Source organism: Momordica charantia (assembly GCF_013281855.1).
Source record: "Momordica charantia cultivar OHB3-1 chromosome 7 unlocalized genomic scaffold, Mcharantia_2.0 BLBB01000007.1, whole genome shotgun sequence".
Lineage (NCBI taxonomy): Eukaryota > Viridiplantae > Streptophyta > Magnoliopsida > Cucurbitales > Cucurbitaceae > Momordica > Momordica charantia.
The window spans coordinates 546,764-571,377 of record NW_028275165.1 but is presented as its reverse complement, the minus strand read 5'-3'; the positions used below and the strand labels follow the sequence as shown (position 1 = coordinate 571,377).

The following is a 24,614-nucleotide window of genomic DNA, read 5'->3' as shown; positions in this document are numbered from 1 at the left end:
AAATTTGAAAATGCACAATAAATTTAAAATATTTCATTTTCCAGAAAAAAAAAAATTAAGATAAACCTTTTCACTTATTTCATCTAAAATTTCAGACAACAAAAAATTGTCACCAAAAGAAAAGCACTCACATTTTTTATACACATCTTTTATTAAAATAATTGAAGGGAAGAAACAAAAAACAAATAATTGTCTTTTTTTTTTAAAAAAAATCCACTAGCATGGAAACTATACCCTTTGAAGGGTCACTATCACAAATTGGTTCTACCAAATCACAATGCTTATTTAGTAAGCAAAAATCCAACTTCCCATTTAATTTAACTAACGTATTATTATAATCTCAAATTCAATCCCATTTTCTTTTCCACTTTCCTTCTCATTTTCCCACCAGCCAAACACATCCCAAGAGCCAAGAACAAATATTCAAAATTAACAAAAAAGAAACAAAAGAATTTAAAAGAAAAGGAATATTTCTCAAAAGTTGATCAAAGATGGGGCCATACCCATATATTCCATTGCCAAATAACACCTACCTTAATTCTTTTTTTTTTTCTTTTGAATTTTTTTCTCCTCTCATTTTGGGTCTCAAGAAAAATAATAAACAAAGAAGTGGGAAAATATCAAAATATCCTTTTTTTTTTGGATTTCTAATTTGGACCCCAAAGACTCCACAAACGAGAATTGAATAACCCTAACACGTCCGGCCATACCTTCCCGGCCAAACCCTTGTGGTTGCTCCGCGGCGGCGACGGAATAACCAACGCCGCCGTCTCATCCTTCGCCTTCTCCGCCTCCTCCACGTTGCCGCTCGTCGCCGGAGTCACGTCATTGCTTGAAACAACCGGAGCGAGAGAGCCATCCTCAATCACCGGAGGGGGAAGTTCCGGCGGCGGAGCATCCGTCGACCGCCGGCCGACCTTCTCCTTTTTCTTCCCTTTCGCGGCGTTCTTGCCGGGATTTTCGCCGGTGGCCAGCTGTTCATCGAAAGCCTCAATCGCCTGATTAATAATCTTGCCGTTGGGCGACGAGTCCCACCGCAGCCAGTACCTCATGTAACAGTCGAAGCAAGTGTAGTTAAACGCCGGCGGCGCGTGAACACACTCGCCGCCACCGGTGGCGAGTGCAGCGCCGGATTTCTTGGAGGACTTCTTGGAAGCTTTCTTTTCCGACTCAGAAGACGGCGGCGATGAAGTCTCCATCGACCTCCTCATCATGAAGGCCAAAACCTCCCGATCCTCCGCCCCCAGAACGGAAACCAGAGCCAAAATCGCCGCCGGCAGATAGTTCAAGACATCCAAAAAATCCCCATCGGAAGAAGAAGAAGAAGAAGAAGATGGAGATGGGTGAACTTTGCCCTTGTTCTTTATCTTCATGGCGGCCACTTTTTTTCCTTTTTTTTTCAATTTCTTGAACAAAAAAAGAAATGGGTATTCGTATCTTTGCTTTTTGCCTTCTTCTGAGCTTCTGGAGAGAAATGGTGGGTTTGTAGAGAGAGAAAGAAGAGAGAGAGAGAGAAGGCTTTTTTATTTTGTTCGTTCGGATTTTTATTTACTTAGAAATTAAGGCAGAAAAGAGAGAGAGGCTTTTTTTTATAATATTTTCTGTGGCCTACACGCGCTTAACGGGAGCGCGTGTTTTACAAGTTCCGGTTGGAATTAATTGAACAAGAAAAAAGAGATCACACAGGTGGCGGACGGGGATTGGAGGAAGGGTTTTAATTATTTTTAAATGAATTTAAAGGAAAATTTCACTGTGAAAAAAAGCTGCTTTGCCTTCCACTTTTCTCTGCCACGGCTTTGGAGATTGTAATGTTAATGAAATTTAGTTTTGAACATAACATATAGTATTTTATTATTAGTTTACATTATGGCTGTAACAGATGCTTTTTTTAATACATTAATTTAATATATTTCAAAAATGTTCAGGGTTAGTTTTGCCTTTTGAACAAGTTTCGGTTTAAAACTTTAATACTACTAGTTATGGACGAGAAAAATCACTATTTTCTACCATTCGAATTCTTCAAAAGGGAAGATATATCTGGATGTCTTATGATTCAGGAGAAGATATCTTATATTCAAAAGGAGAATATATCCTGATTGCCTCGAATTCCACGATCCCTAGAGGGATCAGGATTCAACTTTTATAAATAGGGAAGTAAGTCAACTCCTAAGCGAGGACAAATCTCTACTCTATACTCACAACACTATATTTTATATTCAACTACTTCGATTCTGACTTAAGCATCAGAGCATGTGTGTCAAGAGCCACACCGATCTTTAATGCTATTTTGTTTTACAGGTTCGGCCTTTAGTGTTATTCTGTTTTGCAGGTCTCGTCGATCCCTCTTATTCTTGAAGATTGATGCGAATTTGGTGGAATCCCAAGGAGATCTGTGGGAACGACTAAGATCTAAAAGTCAAGACGATTGATGACGAATTGACCAAGAACTACTTAGATCCAAGGAAATCTCGGGCTAAACGAATCAACATGTATTCTAGAGGTAGACCATTTTAACGACGAATGCCATACGACTCGAAACAAATAAATGAGTTATGAAACAGGATCCAAAACGAACGAATCAACAAATCCCATGACAGATCCTGGATGAGATAAATCGACGAATTCCAAAACAGACTCTGAGATAAACGAGTCAAAAAATTCCAGAAAAGAAAAAGCAACTGATTAACATACGAAGTTTCTACTTCAGACGATGGTAAGTTTGCTGTGTAATTCTGGTTGTTTATGATTACGAGAGTTTAGGTTTAATTTTATGGTAACTGCATATTTGGTAGATCGCATAATTTAAGTATGATTTTTTGGTAACTGCATGTTGATATTATGTTTCCAAAGATACTTACTCGTTTGTTATTTAAAAAAGCTCCTAGCATCTGAAATTTAATTAATTCCTTATTACTTGAGCAATTATCTTTTTATATATTATGAATAAGACTTTTGATATTTGAAATATAATTAAATCTTTACTACTTGAGCGTTTAGCTTTTATTCTAAATGAAAATCCCTCGAATGGGAGCATGGGTAAGTAAATCAACAGCTGTTCAAGGAACTCGAACAGCGACAGACCTAGAAGTAGGCTGATAAGCTAAAAGCCAAAGTGAAACCAGGGAAAAGAATCCCTGCTGAAAAAGGCATACATACAAGTCCAGCAAGGTTAAAACAGAACTTAGGTAAGTATAATCAATGAATGAAACCCACGGGTAAAAACCCATGTGGCAAAAGCCAAAATAGGTTAGAAACCCGAGAATGTTGATTTAACTTGGGGTAAAAAACCGGCAGAAGCCAAATATGTTACAAGCCCAAGGGTGTCGACTAAACTCAGGGTGTAAAAGCCATTGGCAAAAGCCAAATGGGTTAGAAACTCGAGAGTAAACCCTGGGGTATAAAACATGGGCAAAAGCCAAAGAGAATAGGTTAGAAACTCAAAGGAAGTACCACTGGCACTGTTTAGATCCCAATGCCAAAATCTAATGGTTAAAACTAACCGTTAGTGTCTAAGAGACTTGATTGCAGCCAACTACAACAAAAGAGAATGGGGGCTATGACAGCCAGTCCATAAAACGACAACCGACAACAACAAAAGGGTATCGACTGGACCCAGGGTATAAAACCATTGGCAAAGCCAAGTAGGTTGGAAACCCAAGAGTAAATCAAGAGACTTGACTACAGCCAACTATAACAAAAGGATACTCGACTGGACTCAGGGTATAAAACCAACAAAAGCCAAGTAGGTTGGAAATCCAAGAGTAAACCAAAAGACTTGACTACAGCAAACTACGACAAAAGGGTATGAGGGTTATAACAGGCCAACCCAGAAAAATGACAACTGGTAACGACAAATACTCTCAACACTAAGGGACTCGGTTGCAGCCAACTACAACAAAAGAAACTCTCAATGTTAAGAGACTTGATGGTAGCCAACTACAACAAAAAAGAATGAGGGTTAGGAAAGTCAGCATAATTAAGACGACAATCAACATCGACCAAAAAGAGGCAAAAATAGTCAAGCCATGAGCTATAAAATACTCTCAAAGCAGAACTTTGACAATTTTCAACTTTGAGAGCGGGGGCTATTGTTATGGATGAGAAAATCACTATTTTCTACCATTCGAATTCCCCTTTATTTAAAGAATTCAAAAAGGAAGATATATGTGGATGCTTATGATTCAGGAGAAGATATCTTATATTAAGAAGGAGAAGATATCCTGATTGCCTCAAGATTCTTCCTAGATTCAGATAACCAGATTTCCTATCAGGATTCGAATTCCACAATCCCTAGAGGGATCAGGATTCAACTTCTATAAATAGGGAAAGTAAGTCAACCCCTAAGAGAGGACAAATCTCTACTCTATGCTCACAATACTCTATACTTTATATTCAACTACTCCGATTCTGACTTAAGCATCGGAGCCTGTGTGGCAAGAGCCACACCGGTCTTTAATGCTATTATGTTTTACAAGTGGACCTTTAGTGCTATTCTGTTTTGCAGGTCTCGTCGATCCCTCTTATTCTTAAAGATTGGTGCGAATTTGGTGGAATCCCAAGGAGATCTGTGGGAACGACTAAGATCTAAAAGTCAAGACGATTGATGACGAATTGACCAAGAACTACTTAGATCCAAGGAAATCTCGGGATAAATGAATCAACATGTATTCTAGAGGTAGACCATTCTAACGACGAATGCCATACGACTCAAAACAAATAAATGAGTTCTGAAACAGGATCCAAAACGAACGAATCAACAAATCTCATGACAGATCCTGGATGAGATAAATCGACAGCTTCCAAAACAGACTCTGGGATAAACGAGTCAACAAATTCCAGAAAAGAAAAAGCAACTGATTAACATACGAAGTTTCTACTTCAGACGATGGTAAGTTTGCTGTGTAATTCTGGTTGTTTATGATTACGAGAGTTTAAGTTTAATTTTATGGTAATCGCATATTTGGTAGATCGCATAATTTAAGTATGATTTTTTGGTAACTACATGTTGATATTATGTTTCCAAAGATACTTACTCGTTTGTTATTTAAAAAAGCTCCTAGCATCTGAAATTTAATTAATTCCTTATTACTTGAGCAATTATCTTTTTATATATTATGAATAAGACTTTTGATATTTGAAATATAATTAAATCTTTACTACTTGAGCGTTTAGCTTTTATTCTAAATGAAAATCCCTCGAATGGGAGCATGGGTAAGTAAATCAACAGCTGTTCAAGGAACTCGAACAACGACAGACCTAGAAGTAGGCTGATAAGCTAAAAGCCAAAGTGAAACCAGGGAAAAGAATCCCCGCTGAAAAAGGCATACATACAGGCCCAACAAGGTTAAAACAAAAAGTAGGTAAGTCTAATCAATGAATGAAACCCACAGGTAAAAAACCATGTGGCAAAAGCCAAAATAGGTTAGAAACCCGAGGGTGTTATTTAACTTGGGGTAAAAAACCGGCAGAAGCCAAATATGTTAGAAGCCTAAGGGTGTCGACTAAACTCATGGTGTAAAAGCCATTGGCAAAAGCCAAATGGGTTAGAACTCGAGAGTAAACCCTCGGGTATAAAACATCGGAAAAAGCCAAAGAGAAGAGGTTAGAAACTCAAAGGAAGTAAAACTAACCGTCAGTGTCTAAGAGACTTGATTGCAACCAACTACAACAAAAGAGAGTGGTTAAAATTTTAGTGAGTGAACTGTCATGCTAAAATTATGATGAAAATAAATAGTCGAAATTGACGTTAAATTACAGAGACCAAAATTGAACCAAAGATAAAATATAGGACCAAAATAATATTTAAACCAACCACTTTTAATAGATTCTTAAATTTTTAAGATTGTGTTTATTGCTTTTAAAAAATTCTAACAAATTCTTGAACTTTCAATTTTGTGTCATAATTATTCTTTACCAGTTTAATGCCATACCACTAAAAGCATAAACTTATCTAAAATGAGCTTGTGACACATAACCTCTAAATAAGATAGTTGACTTACTAATAAGTATTAAAGTGATTAAGTTAGGGTGGAAGATACATAATTAAAAATTTAATAATTTCTTTTAAGTACAAAATACATCATTGAAAATTTAATGAATATAACAATTTGTTAGATATAATTTAGAGTTTAAAAACTAAACTTGTAATTTAATTTTTTTTAATTTTAATTTTATTCCTTAAAAACTTTCAAATTAGTTACTAAATAAATATTAAACTTATCATGATATAAATATAAAATTAAAATGGAAAGAAAAAAAAGAAAAAGAGATTATTTTTCTTCTTTTTTTTTTAACTTTTTTCTCCCATCATAAAAAAAACTAATCATTCTTTCCATAGTTCTAAATCATTTATTTTGCAATCTCAATATCCCTCCATCTTTTACTTCTTTGGATCTTTCTCCAATTTATTTTTTATTTTGCTCTTTTCTCTGTATCAATCAATAAAAGATGAGAAGTTCGAGTCAAATAGAGAGATATATGGGTCAAAAATTTTATGGATGAAATATTTAAATTAAGAATAAGATGTGATCACATGCGAAATACAATCTTAACCATATATATGTATATAAATTATTAGGGTATGTAAATTGCTGTAAGTTGCAAGGTGAAACTTGGAAGGTTAAGGCTGAACTACTAGGAAGTGAGACCTAGAAGCCCAACCAAAAGAGATGGAGAAGCCTACCGTGAAAATTAGGAGGTGAGAATCGAGAGGTAGGTCGTAGTTAAAGTGAGGCAAGTCAAGTCATGTCATAGCACAACGAGGTGAGACCCAAAAGCCTAATATCAAAGCTATGAGGTGAGACTTGAAAGTTCAATGTGTAGGTCAAGTGAGACAAGAGGATCATAGCCCAACTAGTTCAAGGCAACATGTATGTATAATCAAATGAGGTGTCTCGTATCCAAACAATCTTAAAGAGAAGCACAAAGTTTGACGAGACTACGTCCAAAAGTTTTCGTCATCTTTTCTATGCCTACAACATCGAACTATCTCATGATACAATTGTGTCACTGCAACCACTCTTGCTAAATATTTGACCAAGTAAACTATCCGATTGGCTTGCATTACTAAACAACCTATAATGACATCTGCTCTTCTCTATATATATGAGGTGAATAAGAGACGTTCGATTGACTTGAACGTCAAAGTGTATTTGGCAAATAATATATATATCAATATCTCGGCCCAACACTTTGTGTGTAAGAAGCCTATACTAACAATGTGCTTTGTTACCGCCTTCAACAGTACTAACGCTCACGTATTATTAGATGAGATGTGTATGCGACCAACTAGATTGCTCGTTAAAAATCGTGCAACACCAAGTTTATTTGTTTATTATTCAATGTAAATAATCTCATATTTTGATGTTGTTACTTAATTCCTTTAGCATTGGCTTATTTATTAAAATAAATTGGTATACTGACGGTAAATTTTAAATTTTAAAAAGAATAGTAACAAATTAAATAAAAATGTTAACAGATTAGCTTTAATTAATTTCTTATTTATTAAGCAATCATGCAAATGTGATAAATAATTTAGAAATTATGTTAATTCCATTTTTTATAAGTATAAAATTATTGGAGTTTTTGCTTCAAAAAAAAATTGTTAGAGTTTTGATAAATTATTGGATCTGTTCGAATAATTATGTTAGCTAATTTAATATAATATTAAATTATATTTGAGACATAATTGTCATTGCATAATAATCTGAACTTATTTGAATGAATATTTTAATAATTAATAAATAATGAGAGAATTACAAAAGTAAATATTATAATAAATAAAAGTATATCGCATTTACAACGACTCATTTTCTATATTGCATAGAAGAAAAAAAAACAACTAATTTTCAAATCTACGAGAATTCAAGTCATATCATCTCCCATAACTTATTTTAAAAAAAAAAATCATAAAAATAAAAGTTTGATTAAATTACATTTTAGACTTTGTAATTTAACTTTACTTCTAATTTAATCTTATATTTTCTTTAATCTCAACGTAGTTTAGTAGATAAAACACTTATTATTATCATAAAAGTTAATAGTTTGAGATCCCCGATTAATTATTGAATTGAAAAGAAAATAATATTATGCTTTAAAATTTTTATTATTGTTTCTATTATTTTATTTTTGAGATTAATTATTTTTATCATTTGACTAAGGATTATCAACATTCCCGTCATTAGTAAGGAACTCCGAAAAAAAAAAAGATTGCCCTTAGTCATTTATATGTTCTTTTACCGAGTCAATTAATAAAAATAATTTTCATATATACAAGAAAGTTTAAAATTTTACAAAAACAATATAATTCAAATCAAATTCAAACTCAGATGTAAAATAAAATATACTAAAAGTTAAATTTATACAGACAAAAAATGGAAAGTTGTGATATTTTAAAAAGTGAATATTAAATTTATGTTAGGGCTAGAAATTTCTTAACTTGTTTACTCTATAAAAGAAATAGTTTTGCCGATCTGAACATAGATCAAGTTGATGTTTTGAATGTCGATGTCAAATGAAATATAAGGTCTCAATTTCATGGAAATATCCATGAAAACATTGATAAAATATCGATGTTGATAGATATTTATGTAAAAGATAGATAAATTACAAAATCGTAAAAAATATTTAAATTACAAATAAATATTTTCTTATTTATAAATAAATTTAAAATAATTAATATTAATATTATGTAAATATTAGTGACATTTTGTTAATATTTTTCATAGTTTGTCGATTTTTTTGTATTATGATGAAAATGTTTCGATTAATTTCTTGTGTCGATATTGAACTCATGAATACATTGATATGTCGATAGAAATGTTAACATGTTTGACGAATATTTAATAGAATAGATTAAGCAGATAAGATAAAAATTACCACTAATCTCAATAGTTGATTTTTCCAAATAAAAGAATTAGTCATAAACCCTTAGAGACGGAAAACATTTGTAGGTTTCAAATATAAGTGAGAAAGAGAGAGTTTGAAACAAATTATTATCAGAGTCAAACTTTTTATTTGTTTTTGTTTTTCAAAGCCTATCATTTTTATCCCCTTTTATACGCAATATTTCTTTTTCATTCTTCATTTTTTTTTATTGGTGAGATTTTTGTTTCTTTATTCCTTATTCGCCATGTACTTACAAACAATTAAGTGTCCTTCAAATAGATAAAGAAACAAGGTTCAACGATTCAAATTCTATTTTGTTTTCTATATTTTGTCTTTAGATCTTGTATTTTTAAAACGTTTATTTCAATCTATATACTTGTAATTTTTATTCATTTTAATTTTCATACTTTCAAAATGTTCGCTTTAGCCATTATATTTTTAAAAGTGATGATAAATTTTGGTTCTTTATTTTTATTTTTATTTATTTCTCCAAGAATCTTAGTATGATCCTAGTGACTAAATTTCTTAAAATATAGATATAAATTATATTTTTTACAAATAAAAATCAAAATAATCTCTTTATAATTACAATAACTAAAATAGAGTTAAAAGTATAAAAATTAAAACGAAGGAAAATATACAGGTACAAGTAAATCAATAATAATAACTAGAAAAAAAATATATATATATATATATAAAAAGTATCAAGTGATTTTACATAGTAAAGGACCAATTTGAGCGCGTGAAGTTAAGTGGAGGGAGGAGCGAGTGAGGGGGATTGGTAACGCAGCGCACCGTTTTGGATGAGTCCCACACATTTTATTTTAATATATTTTGTGTTACAGGACAGTGAGCGCAGGACAAATTGGTCGAACGTACTGCATCTATTACTGCTCCTCGAAGGGTATAATGGTCTTTCTCCCTCCACCTTGCGGATAAGAACAACCGACCAAAATCTCCGGGACACGTGTCGGAAGCATAATATAATTAATAATATTTCTTTTTGAGAGCGTAAAATAAAAAATAAAAATAAAAATTTCAGCCTCGAGTCTTCATGTCAAAAGGTCGGTGAAGCTTCACAAATTATTCAACTTTTAAACTAAGATTAGGTAAGGCTTTTTAATTTAGGAGTTATTATTATTTTGACTAAATTAAATATCATATTATTTTTGTATTATAATATAACATTAAGAATATGATGATTTTATCTATGTTCGGTAAATTTAGAATTCTACAAAAAAAAAATATATAATTAAAATGAATTTAAGGATGTGGTTGACCGTGATTACTTTTCTTTCTATTTCTATTTGATGATGATATGAAAAAATTGATCATGATATGAAAAAATTGATTTTAAGGAAGACTTAAAATTACTCTAAATAAATTTTTAAAGTATTCAAGGAAGATTTTAAAAATGAAACTGATTTTAAATAAAAATTTTTTTTTTCAAAATCACTAATTTTATTTCTTTTTTCAAAATCACTAATTTTACTAAATGCACCAAACTCAACTTATGCTATATATATGTTAACTGGAACTAAATTGGAACTAAATGAATTTTAAAAGGCTAGTGGTCATTACAAGTAAATCTATTAACGACAATTGTAGTAAATAAAAAAAATTACTGTGTTATTTGACGATATTTCAAAATAATTTAAAAATTACTCTTGCTCATCGATTTAAATTGTAGTCATCACAATTTAGAAATTTGAGCGTAACAACTTTATCTTTATGTTTTCATATTGTTCACAATTTAACCTGAAATTGTTAAAAAAAAAAGTTCATCGAATTTTTATCATGAATAATTTATCTATCACCTATACATTAAATCTTATTAAATCATTAAAAATCTGAAAGACTAAATCATTTCATTACAAATTTTAAACAAGGACAAAATTATTACAAAATTAAAATTAAAAGTAAAAGAACGAAATTGTTAGTAAAGTAAAAGAGTACTGAATTGTTTGCAATCTAAATTGTTGCCATCGTTACTTCAAAAATTAAAGACCAGAACCAAAATTCTCCGTTTTATCATAAAAACTCTGTTAAAAGTTCGTCCATTAATTAGTAATCATTTATTAATTTTTCTTCTTAAATTGCCTTAACCCGTTAAACATGGTCAGGTTTGACTATTACACTATTCTTTTAGCTATTTTAAAAAACATCTCTAAAGTTTAACCAAAAATAGACATCCTCAAAAAAAAAAAAGTACATAACCACGTGTAACAAATTATAGAAAAGGAAAATAAACAAGAATAATTTTAATTAAAACTATTTTTCGAAATAATATTTTAAATCCCAACCGAACAAAATAAATTAAAAAAAAAAGAGTTGATTATCACTGATTTTACCAACAATAAAAATCTTGACTTATTAAGAAGTGTGAATTAGAAATTAAAAAAAAAACCTCATACGTAGATGGTTAAAGTCAATTAGTTCACTTTTTTTATATATAAATTAAGGGAAAAAACTCCAAGAGCATTGTATATAATATAATATAAAGAACCCTGTTAAAAAAAAAAAAAAAAAAAAAAAGGAAAAGAAGATGAAAATTACACAAAAAAAAAGAAAAAAAAAATCAGTCGGATTTCTTATCGGACGGCTGAGATTTGGCGGGAGCAGAGGAGAGCTTGTCTTCTTGAAATTTGGAATGATTCTCGTCCGCGTCTCTGTCCTTAAAATACCTCTCGAATGCCCTCGGGAGGAACCTCGGGATCAAAAATCCCAATAAATTTATTGTGAAATACGCAAAATTAGCCACCGACAATCCCCTTCCGAACCAAAACCATGCTATGTCCTGCAAATTCAAAATCCCATTATTTGGTTTCTAGACCTCCTTCCTAGTCAACTTTTTATTCTCTCTAATTTTGGTTAATCTTAATTGAATACCTTGATCGGTGCATTTGCCGGCAAGGTTTTGTTGAGCCAAACATCCACCATCCAATCCATGATAACGAAGATCCTCCGCACCGTGTAGAGGAGCGGCACCAATGCCCTAACCGGCGGCGAAAACAACGACAACCCACTTATCACATTCTCCGTTAGAATCTGAAACGCTAGCAAGAATAGATGCGGCGTTGCTGATCGGACCGCGTGCTCGTCGCTCCTCGCGAACCCACCGAGCACATATGCTAGAGGCAAGAACAGCCCCACCGTCGTCCCCACTATCACGTACATTCTAAACATCTTGCTCGCCTGCATGAAAATTCAAAGTATTAAATTTCCATCGAAATTCAAATACAAATTAATAGTTATCGAGAAGACTTTTTTTTAATCTTGCTCGTGATCTATGTTTTATCGATATTTTCATAAATATTTTTATAAAATTAAGATATCCACATTTCTATCAAGATATTTAAAACCTTGCCTGGAAGATCTCCTGTGTGGAGGCAGAGGCACGGCTATGCGAGGGGAAGGCGAAGCGGGCGAGGAGGAGGAGGTAGGCGGACGTAAAGGCCGGGAAAATGAGGTCGAGAAGCGGGACGAGGCCGCTGGCGGAGAACACCATGATGAAGGCAACGAGTTGGAGTTCAATGACGCGCAGAGATCCCATGACGCCGCCGATGGTGCTCCGCTGCTGCTGTTGCCGGAGCGGCTTCTGCTGCATCTGCGGCGGCGGCTTTGCGCCGGCCTGCAGTGGTTCGGCCGGAGCCGTGGCAAGAGTTACACCGGACATGAGATTTTTGAGCAGATATTATGAATTGAAATGATGAATTCAGTGGATTATTTTGTGAGAGGAGAGGCAGAATAATTAGTTTAGTTTAGAGAGAGAGAGAGAGATTAGGGAGGAGGGGGAAGATGAAGGAGAATTGGAAGGAGGAGAGAGAGGATAAAATAACCGAGCGGTGAGGCGGTGGCTCCGGCGGACGTGTAGCTTCTTGACTGTGACGCGTTGGCCTGACCGTTTAGCTGTGCTACTTCTTAACTGACACGTGTCCTTTTGTATTCGTCAACGTGTTCATCACCTTTTTTTTTTTTTTTTAAGGTGTTCGTTGTCACTTTTTTCCCTTTCGTTATTTCAAAATAATAATTTAGGGAAAATATATATCAGCACTTAATTTGCTGTTAAACAAGGTACTAAATTCGTTCTATCCAATATTTATATATTTTTAAGGATAAAAAATTTAAGGCCAAAACGAGCATTACTAAAACATGATAAAAGATTTAAGAAAATAATAAAATACAAATAAAATATTTCTGATGTGAAACCTGATATTAATAATACGTGATTTTAACTTACTTTAAAGAGTGAAAGGATTATTATATATATATATATATATATATATATATGCATATGCATATATTTTACTATTCTTTAAAAATATCCATATCCATCTACGTTAACATTTGTGGATAATCAAGATAGGTAGTATTTTTGTTGATATACAAATTTTAAACTTTTCGTCATAACCACCATAAGAATGTAACAATTTAAAAGAAAAAAAAGTCTAATGGTTAGTTGAGTATAACTAATTAATTTATCTCTGATAAAAAGATTGTAAGTTTGAATTTCTATCTCGTACTAGAAAAACAGATATTAGAGCTATTTAATAGATTTTTAGATTTTGAATGTTATTTCTAATAAATCTTCAAACTATTAATTTTGCATTTAAGAGGTTCTTTATTTATAAAAAGTTTCTTTTTTTTTCTTTAATTTAAGAGTCAATCACTAACTTAGGCATTGGAGCCAGTGTGACAGGAGTCACACCGGTTTAGGATTGTTCGGTTTTGCAGGTATCCGGTCTCTTGATAATCGAGTTTGGTGCACATTTTGGATTGAACCGGTTTACCAAAATTAAAGCATCAACAAATATAATTCTTATAGTTTCGTGAAACCTCATACAAGCTGTTGTATCATATAGGATGCTTGACATCTATTTTTATATTTATGTGACTGCAAAAATTGACATTTTCTATTAGTTTGTCTATGTTAGTTGATTGTCATTTTTAGTATAATATGGAGTGAAGATTCAAACTCACGATCTTTTAATCGATTCACAGAGTGGATTTTGAGTGAGTGAAAAAATAATTTAGGGAAAGAATATAAGATTTAAAACTTTCACAACTATAAATTCACAATAGTCCAAATAAACAACTCAAATGAGACTTTTATGATTATATGAACGAAATTGAAACCGTACAAAAATAGGCAAAAGTTTGAGGGTATTTTAGTAATCTTGTGTAAATATAGAATGGAAAAATATTGTTTTTTTTTTAAGTTTTAAAATCTGGCTTTTATTGGGATGATTAAAATAAAAGTGCATGCTACTTTTCTCTTTTAATGAACATTTAATGTTATAATATTTGCAGATCTTTGCATGCTTAATTACTTTAATTGCCATTCTTTTTTAGGATTAGTATTTAAATGAAAATTACCAAAAGAAAAGGGTGAAATATCATCTGAAAAGAGAGAGAGAGAACTAAGAAGAGGAGAAAAATGGATTCTTTGAAGAAATTGAAGAACCTTGTGAGCAAAAAGGACAAAAACAACCTTGAACAGGAATTCCAAGAGAAGGTTATTTAGAAAATTATTTTAATAATATTTTCATTTCTTGTTCATATTTTTTCAAAAGAAAAATAAAATCATGTTTGGTAATATATGTTTTTCTATTCTCACCCTCTTTCTTTTTTTTTTTTTTAAAGAAGGAAACAAAAAATGGTTTGGTAACTAAATCTAATTTTTAAAGAAATGGAAAGCTATTCCTTCTCATGATTATTAAAATTTGTTGAAGACTTAGAAAAAAAGAAAAGAAAAGAAAATGGTCGTTTTATTATTGTTATTATTATTTTGCTTTCCAATACTTTCCAACCAACATTATTAATTTTGTTTTTTTTAGGGAATTATTGTGACACTAAAATTCAATGCTCATTGTGGCCATTGTTCCTATGAAGTGAAGAAATGCAGCCAAAAAATGAAGGGTATGTAATAGATTTTTTTTCTTTTTTTTTTATTAATATAATAAATTGGGACAGGAGAATTTAAACCATTAGCATTCTAAAAAGAAGTAGATGCTTATTATCGTTGGTTTAATTAAATAGCTTCTTTTACTTTGACTTCTTTTTTCTTTTTAAATTCTTTTCTTATTCTTTTGTACTATTGATCTTTTCTCTCGTCATAAACTTAATCCGATGATAAAATTATTACTTTTAGCCAGCATAAGCATATATTTAATTGATCAAGAACATTAGTAACTTTCTTCAAAATTTGAAGTTATATTCATCTTTATTCACGACCTTTCATGTTTCTTAAAATTTTTCTCTAGAGAAATTTCTTGAATTTTCATGTTCATTGATTTACTGATATCTCACATTTCATATAAATTATATTTTGATTGAAAGTAGAGAAGGATAATAAAACAACTAATTAAACTTATAAGTTTTTTTTTTTTTTTTTGGCATGAAAAGGGGTTCTAAGTGCAGAACTTGAGGGGGAAAACCATGATATATTAATAGTAAAGGGGGTTTTTGAAGTGAAAAAGCTTGAGAGACATATCTGGAGAGGAGCCGATAAAATTGTGACGATTCTCAAGGAAGAAACTGCGGCGGCCGGCGGCGGCGGCGGCGGTGGCGGTGGCGGAGAGGCAGAAGAAAGAGAAGCAGACGGCGAAATAGAAGAAGTGGGAGAATGATACGAGAGAGAGAAAAAAGAGATTAAATTTAGTGTGGTATTTAAAAATATTTTAATGGTTAAATTACTTTTTTTTTTCTAAATAATCCGTGATATTTTATATAAAATGATTTTCACTGAAAGTTATTAATACTCTAACGGTAACTATACCTAGATCACAAATAATTTTATCAGTTCAACATTTATTAATGAGACTATATTTTGATATGTTATTTAAAACAATTGTTGAAATTTATGACATATTATGTGAGCAAGACAAATAATTTAATTCATTTTTCTTTCTCTAACAACTGTTAACAACTATTCTCTATCTAGTAATTGAAGCTATAAATTCTTAGAGCTTTTATGAAAATAAATAAATTAATAAATTCTTGCAAAATCTGAACTTCAAATGGTAAAATAATTACAAGGATTACTCATTTAATTTGTTTTGACTAATAATATTATAACCGATAGCCAACTTGGCATTGTTTCAGATTTAGATAAGATTTATAAATGTTTTTACTATATAAGCATGATTTTTAAAATGAAAAGTAAAATAGTTTATAAACGGATTCTATTATCAAAACTGGAAATTTAGCCAGAGTTTTAAAAACATTTATAAAAGGTACAATTTTCTTCTGAAAATAAGTTTATTTTTAAAAATCACACACAAAAAAATTATCTTGCCAATGTATATTTATCTCACGTTTAAATAAGTTAAAATAATAATATTTTTCTTGAAATTAAGGTAACTCCATAAATTATTATAACTATTAACTTTAATTAACAATTAAAACGTTGAATAAAAGGAAATAATAATTAATTATGTAAGTAAGAAACTGTTCTTAAGAACATGGGATCTGAGAGGGCAGTGAATCTCCTCAGTTTGGAAATAAAGAAATCTCTCAATTTTTTAGTCATTTTTATAGCAAAAATTAATTTTGTATTTAAAATTTTTCCCTCTTTTTATTATTAATTACAGTTCCTTCATATATTATTTATTAAAAATTAAATTTTCAGTTACACATCTTTAGATATTTATATATAGAGCCATGGAATTACCTTCACATCACACTCTTCTCTTGATCTGCTCAAGTTTGGAATTCAATTAGACAAAGAGATGGCAAAGGTATGAAAAAGAAATCCTCAATTTTCATATTTATTTTTGTAATATTAAATATGATATTTGATTCTACTCGGTCGTTGAATTCAATTAAAATATTTGTTGATTGACGAGATTGATTGTTTATACTATGTTTAATAATCTCTGTTTTGATAATGATATGGTTTCTTGTTTAGCCTGTTACTATTAATTCTTTTTTTTTAATGTTATTCTTAAAACTTTTTAAATATATTTATTATGCCTTTTATCATTAGAAAATGATAAAATAATAATTTTATTTATATTTTTGAAAAAATAGATGACAAGAAATAACAATAATATTGTCACATGTGATTCTAATTTTAAGCATGTGATTCATTTTACATTTGTACAAAAATAGCACATGTGAAATTAAATTTTGCATTTTATTCTTCCTGTAGTTAAATAATTAATTATGCTTTTTGATATTTTAAAGGGTCAGAATCAAAATGGAAATAAAAAGCCTGAAGAACAGAAAAAGGAACAGCAGAAAAAGATTACAGAAGTTGTGCTTAAAGTTTATATGCATTGTGAAGCCTGCAAAACCAAAGTCTCTAAATGCTTGAAAGCTTTCGATGGTAAGTAAAAATTAAGGGCGTATTTGGTAATGTTTTTTCGTTTTTTTATTTCTCATTTTCAATTTTGTTATACTTGTTTGATAATGTTATCGTTTTCAATTTATTTACGTTTATTGGTCTTTCATTTTTTAGAAATATTCTCAAAACTATATATTTGAAACAAAAAACCAAATTTCTTGTTTCTTGTTCCCATGGATGTTCGGGGACATGCTATCCTGTTTTTCTTTATTAAAGATGAATGAGGAAACATTAATAAGAAAACGGACACGTTATCAAACGGGTTCTAATTAATCACTTAAAAAATATTGCATATATTTGATTGTTCACATTTTCTTTTTTAAATTTAAACAGTAGAAAAATTATTGCACATATAAAGACTAGGAAATTTTTTTAAACTATTTTTAGGCTCTATTTATCCACTAATTTTGTTTGTAGCTTTCCGAATTAAAATTTAGAGCAAGTTTAGTCCTAATTCTTTTTAAATCATTTTTAAATACGTCATTTTTTAATTCACAACAAATATGGAGAGAGCAGAATTTGAAACTTCGACTTTGAAAAAAATAGCAGAGAATCGAAAAGTTAAAGATATATGTCTTAATAAGTTGAATTATCTTCCGATTATTTTTTATTTAAAATTTCGATGGATTGAGTCATAGGCGTGGAAGAAGTGATAGCTGACGTGGAGAATCAGAAAGTTGTGATAAAGGGGAAAGACCTTAACCCAAAGGAAATATTGGAAGGGACTAAGAGAAAATACTCAAAAAATGTGGAGCTCATTTCTCCTAAAGACCTGCCTGAATCCACCCAGCAGAAGAAACCCGAACCCAAAAAGGAAGAGGTAAAACCCGCCCCGAACCGCCTTGAAATCATTGTTCACAAACTCGTGATTAAAAAAACAAATTTACGATCTAACTTATTTTTTGTTTTTAAAAATTAAGCCTAGAAAGGCTATTTCAACCATTTTGTATTTCATTGTTTTGTTATCTACCTTTTAAAATTATTTTCAAAATCTAAGTTAAATTTTAAAAACAAAAAAATAGTTTACCAGAATTTTTTTTTTAAATTTGAAAAATGATTCAAATTTATTTTAAGGAAGGTGAAAAGAAATGATGAAAAAAAAAATATAGTTATCAGACACGTTCTATTTCGATTTATAAACTTTATATTTATTAGGTTTTAGTGTCTAAATTTTCATTTGTTTTCAATTATTTAATTTTTTTTGATGTAAATTATATTTTTATTTATTTACTTGATGCGTAGATATCTATGTGGATAAGTGCTTCAAGCCACATGGGGTTAGGGAGCAAGTTTTGAAATAAATCTGAATTTTTGTTAAATGATTAATGGAAAAAATTAACTACATAAACTAAAATAAATTTTTATACCAAGAATAATTTTGAGATATTTTTACTAAAATTCTGTGGAACCCAATAATTTATTCACATAAAAGTATATATTCACCTAAAATAAAATTTAATTATATATTAAATTTGTTTTGAAGATTCAGATCAAGACTGTGGAGCTAAAAATGAATATGCACTGTGAAGGCTGTGAAAAAGACATCAAGCAGTCCATTGGAAGAATGGAAGGTAAAATATTACATACTATTGTTTAAAATATAAATATAGCCTTTTTTAATTTCTTTTTTTATATTATATGTGATAATATTAAAAACAAAATTTTAGGGTGTATATCCAAATATGGTTTACATGGTTTTTTTCTTCGTGTATTTTTAGCTTTGATTTATTTCGAAAAATTCCTCCCAAAACTATGCTCGTATTTTTCATTTGCACACGACTTTACCTCTTTATACATTTAAAACACAATTACCTCCCTAAGCAGGAATCTAACTAAGAAAAACTCTTACCAAATAAACATTTCATAATTGAAATTAATGATTTTTTTGGTATCTCTTCATCATTTTCTTCACTTTGGTCCTTTTAAAAAAATCTGTTTTTCTTTGTGTTCATTTTAGTACCTATACTTGCAAAATGTAAGCTTTGGTCCCTATACTTAATAAAGTGACATTTTGGTTCCTATTTACAAAATCTTAACATAAATTTTATGCAAAATGAAAACTCTTTAATACGAATTTGTGGCTACATTGAAAATTTTTTTGTGAGTGTTGTGTACGTGGTCGAAATTGTGATGAAAGGAAATGAGATAAAAGTGAAAATGAAGAGAGCAAAATAGTTACTTTTTGAAAAGTACCCTAGAGACACCAATACAGATGTTTTGAAAATACAAGGACTAAAACTCATTTGGTAACATTCCCGTTTCTTGTTTGTCGTTTCCAATTTTGTTAAGAAATCTAAGTATTTTTCAACTAACTTTGTTTCTTGTTTCTCTTTTTTTTTTTTTTTTGGAACATTCTTACAATTGTATAAAAATTTTGGAAACAACCAAAATTAGTTTCTCCTTTCTTATTCCCATAATTTCTAATTTGTTCCAAAACATAAATAAAAAGATTGTCTTATCATATTTGAATTCTTAGAGGTTGGAACCATACAATACATTTTTCTACATTAAAAATAAAGAAACAGAAACAAGATCGTTACCAAACGAGCCCATAAAGACAAAAAATATACCGAGATGTTAACGAGTATCGTTTTTATTGAACAATATCAGGTGTAATGAGTGTGGAAACAGACAAAGAGAGTTCAAAAGTGATAGTGAAGGGAGTAGTGGATCCCCCAAAGCTAGTGGAATCCATTAAGAAGAAGATGGGAAAAAATGTGGAGATGGTGAAGAAGAAAGAGGAGAAAGAAAGCAAAGGCAAAGGCAAAGGAGGAGAGCAAGAGAAAGGAGGTGCCAAGAAGAATAAAGATGGAGAAGAAAAAGCTGAAAATTTTGTGTTCAAATATCCTCCTCAATACTCTATGGTTCACATTTACCCTGATCAAACTTTTAGTGATGACAATGTATTTTCTTGTTCTATCATGTAATGTAATCAAGTCATCTCATATAAAGAAAAAAAAAATTCAATTCATTTTGTCGCGTTTGGTTTCGTTTATATTTCTTGTTTCTTGTTTTTAATCTGTGAGAAAACATAAACGTTTGGTAATTATTTTTATTCTCACATTCCGTGAATAGCTGCAAAGAAAGAAACTTCGTAGAAGTTGAAATATGAAGAAATTGAATAAATCCCCATCTATCCAGGACTCGTTCTCCTTCCCCTTCTTCAAACTCCGATTCGTATTGTTCATGGATAAATCTAGTTTAATTTTATTTTTCAAAACATAAATAAAAGAATTATTTTTATCATTTTTGACCTATAAAATGTAAAATAAATATTAAAAATTAAAAATAGGATAACAAATTAAATATTTAATTAAAAAGTTTTAATTTTCATTTAAAAAATTTACTTTTTTTAATTTAATTTTTTTTTTGGGAAATGAGAATTAAGAAATGGTTATCAAAATTATATTTTATTCTTTTTTTTTAATATAAAAAGAATGGATAAGAAATAATTACCAAACCTAATTCTGCTTTTATTTATTAAAAACGAGGAAACAAATAAACCAGAAAACAATAAATAGAAATATTGACTTTTATGTTTCTATTTGTTTTTAAGAAATATTTTTGTACGTTTACAAAATTCATATACAAACAATTTTTTCTTTACAGGTAAAGGAGAAAAAGAAAATTTTAGAAGATCCAACAAAATAATTGTCTTTTATTAAATAATATTCATAAATTTTAGTATTTCAAGCAAATGATAAATGCCGCTAACCTAATCTCTCCATACCTAACAATATATAAATAACATCACTTTATTTTGAAAGTATACTAAAGAATTGGATTCCTTTCAACTTAAAATATAGTCTACTTTGTCACCATCGCATTGATTCTCTCTCTCAAAAATTTTCTTAAATCATACATATTTTTGTTGGGTGTTGACTTGTTTTATTTGACTATTCGATTTAACATTTTTTTTTTATTTTGAGTATTTTGTTGGTCGAATTTCGGATAATTTATTAGTTAGATTTTTTTAATAGCTCTCTAAAATAGTTTTAAGAACCATTAATCTCATCATTTATTCAGGTATTAACATTTCATTCATGTTAGATTTGATTTCAATTCAATATATCAACAAACTATTATTTTATTGTACTAAAAAGAAAACTATCATTTTTTTTTAATTTTAAAAACTATCATTTTTAATGGATTAAAATAAATAATTTATCCACACTACTTTCCCATAATTATCCATTTTGGGCTTTTCCATTCGAGCCCAATTTGAACTTTTAGAATGGAAATCGGCCCAATTTTGCTTGGCATTGTAAAATCGGAAGTCAAAACAAGAAATGCAAAAAGTTTTGGAGATTGGGAAAATGTCTATTTCCAAAATCCATCATATTTCATTACATTGTTTTTTTACATATTTATCCGTAATTTTTTTTAATTTTCTCTAATTTAAATTTATGCTTAATATTATTTCGCTAGTTTTTTCATTGTTCCTTAAATAAATTTTCGATGAATTTCGCCGGAAGGAAAGTACTTCTTCGTTGGATTTGTAAGGTGAATGCAAATGAAGTCCTACGTTGGCTAGGGAAGAGCATGATCTATGTTATATATATGAGAATAATTATTTCCATTAGTACGAGACATTTTGGACGAAATCAAAAGTAAAATCGTGAGTACTTGAAGTACTGTTGTCCTTAACATCCTATTCATTGTTGATTATCAACAACATTAAAATTAAAAAATAATGTGGGACAAGTTTATGAAATAATATATTAATCAATTAGATGTTTTAGCATGAATGGAGATAATAGTGATACAGTACTATAATTTTTTTTTGGAGACGTAGTTGAAATCTCCGCACCTCTACAATTATTGTAAAAAAAAAAATAAACGTAATCCAAATTTTAGAGATATAATTGAGTTTTGTCAAATTCTAGAGTTAAAATGACAAAAAAAAAAAAAATTGTCGAAAAAAAGTGAACTTTAAATTTTAAAATATACGAAAAGCTTCTCTCTTTGTTTCAATAAAAAATTAAAAACAAGAAAAAGATTCTCTCTTTGAGGAATCTCCATCCTACACAAATGACCAACTTCTTCGAAATTTCGAGATTAAAAGGATAGATTTATTAGTTACAACACAATGTTTTTTTTTATCAAAATTTTAAAAGCACATATTTATTAAATCTTAACTAATTTAGAAAACATTAGTTATATACTACATGTTTTTAAAAACTTTTTATTTTTTAAGTTTTTGAAATTGGGCAAAGATTTGAAAAATGTGATTTAAAACTATGAATCGCATATAAATAAAGAAATTTTAAGCAAGTTTATATTTAAAATGTATTAAAAAAATGATGGCGAAATAAATATATTTTTTAACATGGGTGGAACTGAGGTTTCAAATGTCTTATTTGGGCAAAAAAAAACTTTATTGTTTTCAAGAATTTTCTTTAATTTTCCAACTTATTTTCTTCCCCACCCTATTGAATAATGTTTTAACCTTTATCTTCTTTTGAATCATCACATGACCTTGTGACTTTATTTTTTGTTTCACCCCAAACGGTTCATACCAATGATACTCATATATATATCAATGATATTCTTCTTATCTAACCGATATCAGACTTTGGTCGTATTCCAATACTTTTAGTAAATAAAATAGATTTTTTGGTACTTAAAAAAGGGCTAAACTAGAAATAGAAATAAAATTAGAAGATGGTTCTAAAAGAAATTCTTGGGATATTTATATACTTCTACAAATATATATGAAAAAAAAAAAATAAAAAAGAATGTAGAAAAATGACCTAATCAGAAAAACCAGAGGTTTTGTATCTATATTAGATTCTAATTAAGTTGAATATTATACGGAAATTGGGATTTTTGAGCCCTTTCAATAACCACTTTGGACTTTTGACTCCATTTTGATTTTTACCTATTTATGACCCCTCCACCTCAGATTTCTAACCCCTCCCCTTATTTTGCTTTGTAAAATTACCAAGTTACCCTCAATTTAAAAAAAGAAATCAAACCCAGCCCTCCCCTCCTTTCCCTCCCTGTCTCGGTCCTTCCCCTCCCTCATTCACTATCTTGTTGTCCATCCCAGTCTTCATCCCGGTCTCTCCCTCACAACCAGAAAGTTCATCTCTGTCGTTTCTTCTTCGTCTCCCTCACTTCGTCTCTATCAGAGCTTTCCCCCTTCCCTAATTGAGGTAATTTTTCTTTCGAACTCGCGATCTTATTGTGAATGATTTTCTACCTTTTTTTTTCTTCATTCTTTGCATGGGTGTGAATGATTTCAACCTTCGGCTCTATCTGAAGTAGCCAAGGTTATTATGAAGTTTGATTTATTGTTGCTTCCATTGTTTTGTTTTAATTTTTGACTTTCAGGGTTCCATCTCGGCTTTAAGCCCGGTGGATTTAGGACCGGGATGAAACCCAGAAAGTCCATTCCAGGACTTTCCTTGATTCCATCTCGGGCCTCATCCCGATTCGAAATAGACCCGGGATGAAGACCGAAATGGTATGGTCTGGAATCCATCTTGGGACTCATCCCGGTTCGAAATGGACCGGGACGAAGCCCGAGATAGAAAGTCTTTCTGGATTCTATCTCGGGCCTCGTCCCGGTCCATTTCGAACCGGGATGAGTCCCAAGATGGATTCCAGAAGGTCCAACCATCCTTCTTTCTGGATTCTATCTCGGGCCTCGTCCCGGTCCATTTCGGACCGGGATGAGTCCTAGGATGGATTCAAGAAGGATGGTTGGACTTTCTGGAATCCATCTTGGGACTCATCCCGGTTCAAAATGGACGGGGACGAGGCCCGAGATAGAATCCAGAAAGAAGGTATCTTGTACTTTGACTTTCTGGATTCCATCCCAGGCTTCAACCCGGTCCGTTTCTAAGCAATATTGTTTTGTTTTGTTACAGGAGACATGGATATGACACTTAAGATAAACCAAGACGACTGGTTCCCGGCCGCGCTGTCAAATCTCGCTCACGTAGGGAAAACCTCTTCTCGTCTTAAGGCTAGGTTAACTCCCTCTCAGTTAGACATGTTTAGTCAAACATGTTTTGGTCCGATTTTAGGGATGAACGTTGTATTTAACGGTCCGTTGCTCCATCACCTGTTGCTTAGAGAGGTGGAGGAACCTAGAGACGACCTCATTAGCTTTAACCTATTCGGGAATAGGGTCTCTTTTGGGAAGCGGGAGTTCGACCTAATAACCGGTCTTAGACACACCATGAATAGGGTAGACGAGGATATTCATAACCGAAGACTTAGAATTCTGTATTTTCAAGACAAGGCGAGTGTGAAGTGTTCGGAGTTGGAGAAAATTTTTTTAGAACACACATTCGAAAATGACGAGGACGTTGTGAAGATTGCTATAGTATACTACATAGAGCTTGCCATGATGGGCAGGGAAAGGAAGCAG

The 24,614-nt window shown here is 30.8% G+C and overlaps 2 protein-coding genes and 1 pseudogene across 2 annotated transcripts; 1 reads left to right on the top strand and 2 right to left on the bottom strand.

Annotated features, from left to right (window-relative positions):
• Window positions 1-481: 481 nt before the first annotated feature.
• Window positions 482-1,577, bottom strand: LOC148209970 (uncharacterized; annotated as a pseudogene).
• Window positions 1,578-11,308: 9,731 nt separating this feature from the next.
• LOC148209969 (uncharacterized) lies at window positions 11,309-12,715 on the bottom strand. Its single transcript, XM_088126657.1, has 3 exons — window positions 12,249-12,715; window positions 11,776-12,076; window positions 11,309-11,683 (listed from the first exon to the last, which is right to left on the bottom strand). Exons 1-3 carry the CDS (start codon window positions 12,560-12,562, stop codon window positions 11,465-11,467), a joined length of 834 nt encoding a protein of 277 aa, XP_087982783.1. The 5' UTR covers window positions 12,563-12,715; the 3' UTR covers window positions 11,309-11,464.
• A 3,901-nt stretch (window positions 12,716-16,616) lies between these two features.
• On the top strand, window positions 16,617-20,160 carry LOC148209968 (Heavy metal transport/detoxification superfamily protein). The gene is made up of 5 exons (XM_088126575.1): window positions 16,617-16,625; window positions 17,074-17,215; window positions 17,872-18,053; window positions 18,717-18,804; window positions 19,844-20,160. Exons 1-5 carry the CDS (start codon window positions 16,617-16,619, stop codon window positions 20,158-20,160), a joined length of 738 nt encoding a protein of 245 aa, XP_087982701.1.
• The last annotated feature ends 4,454 nt before the right edge of the window (window positions 20,161-24,614 follow it).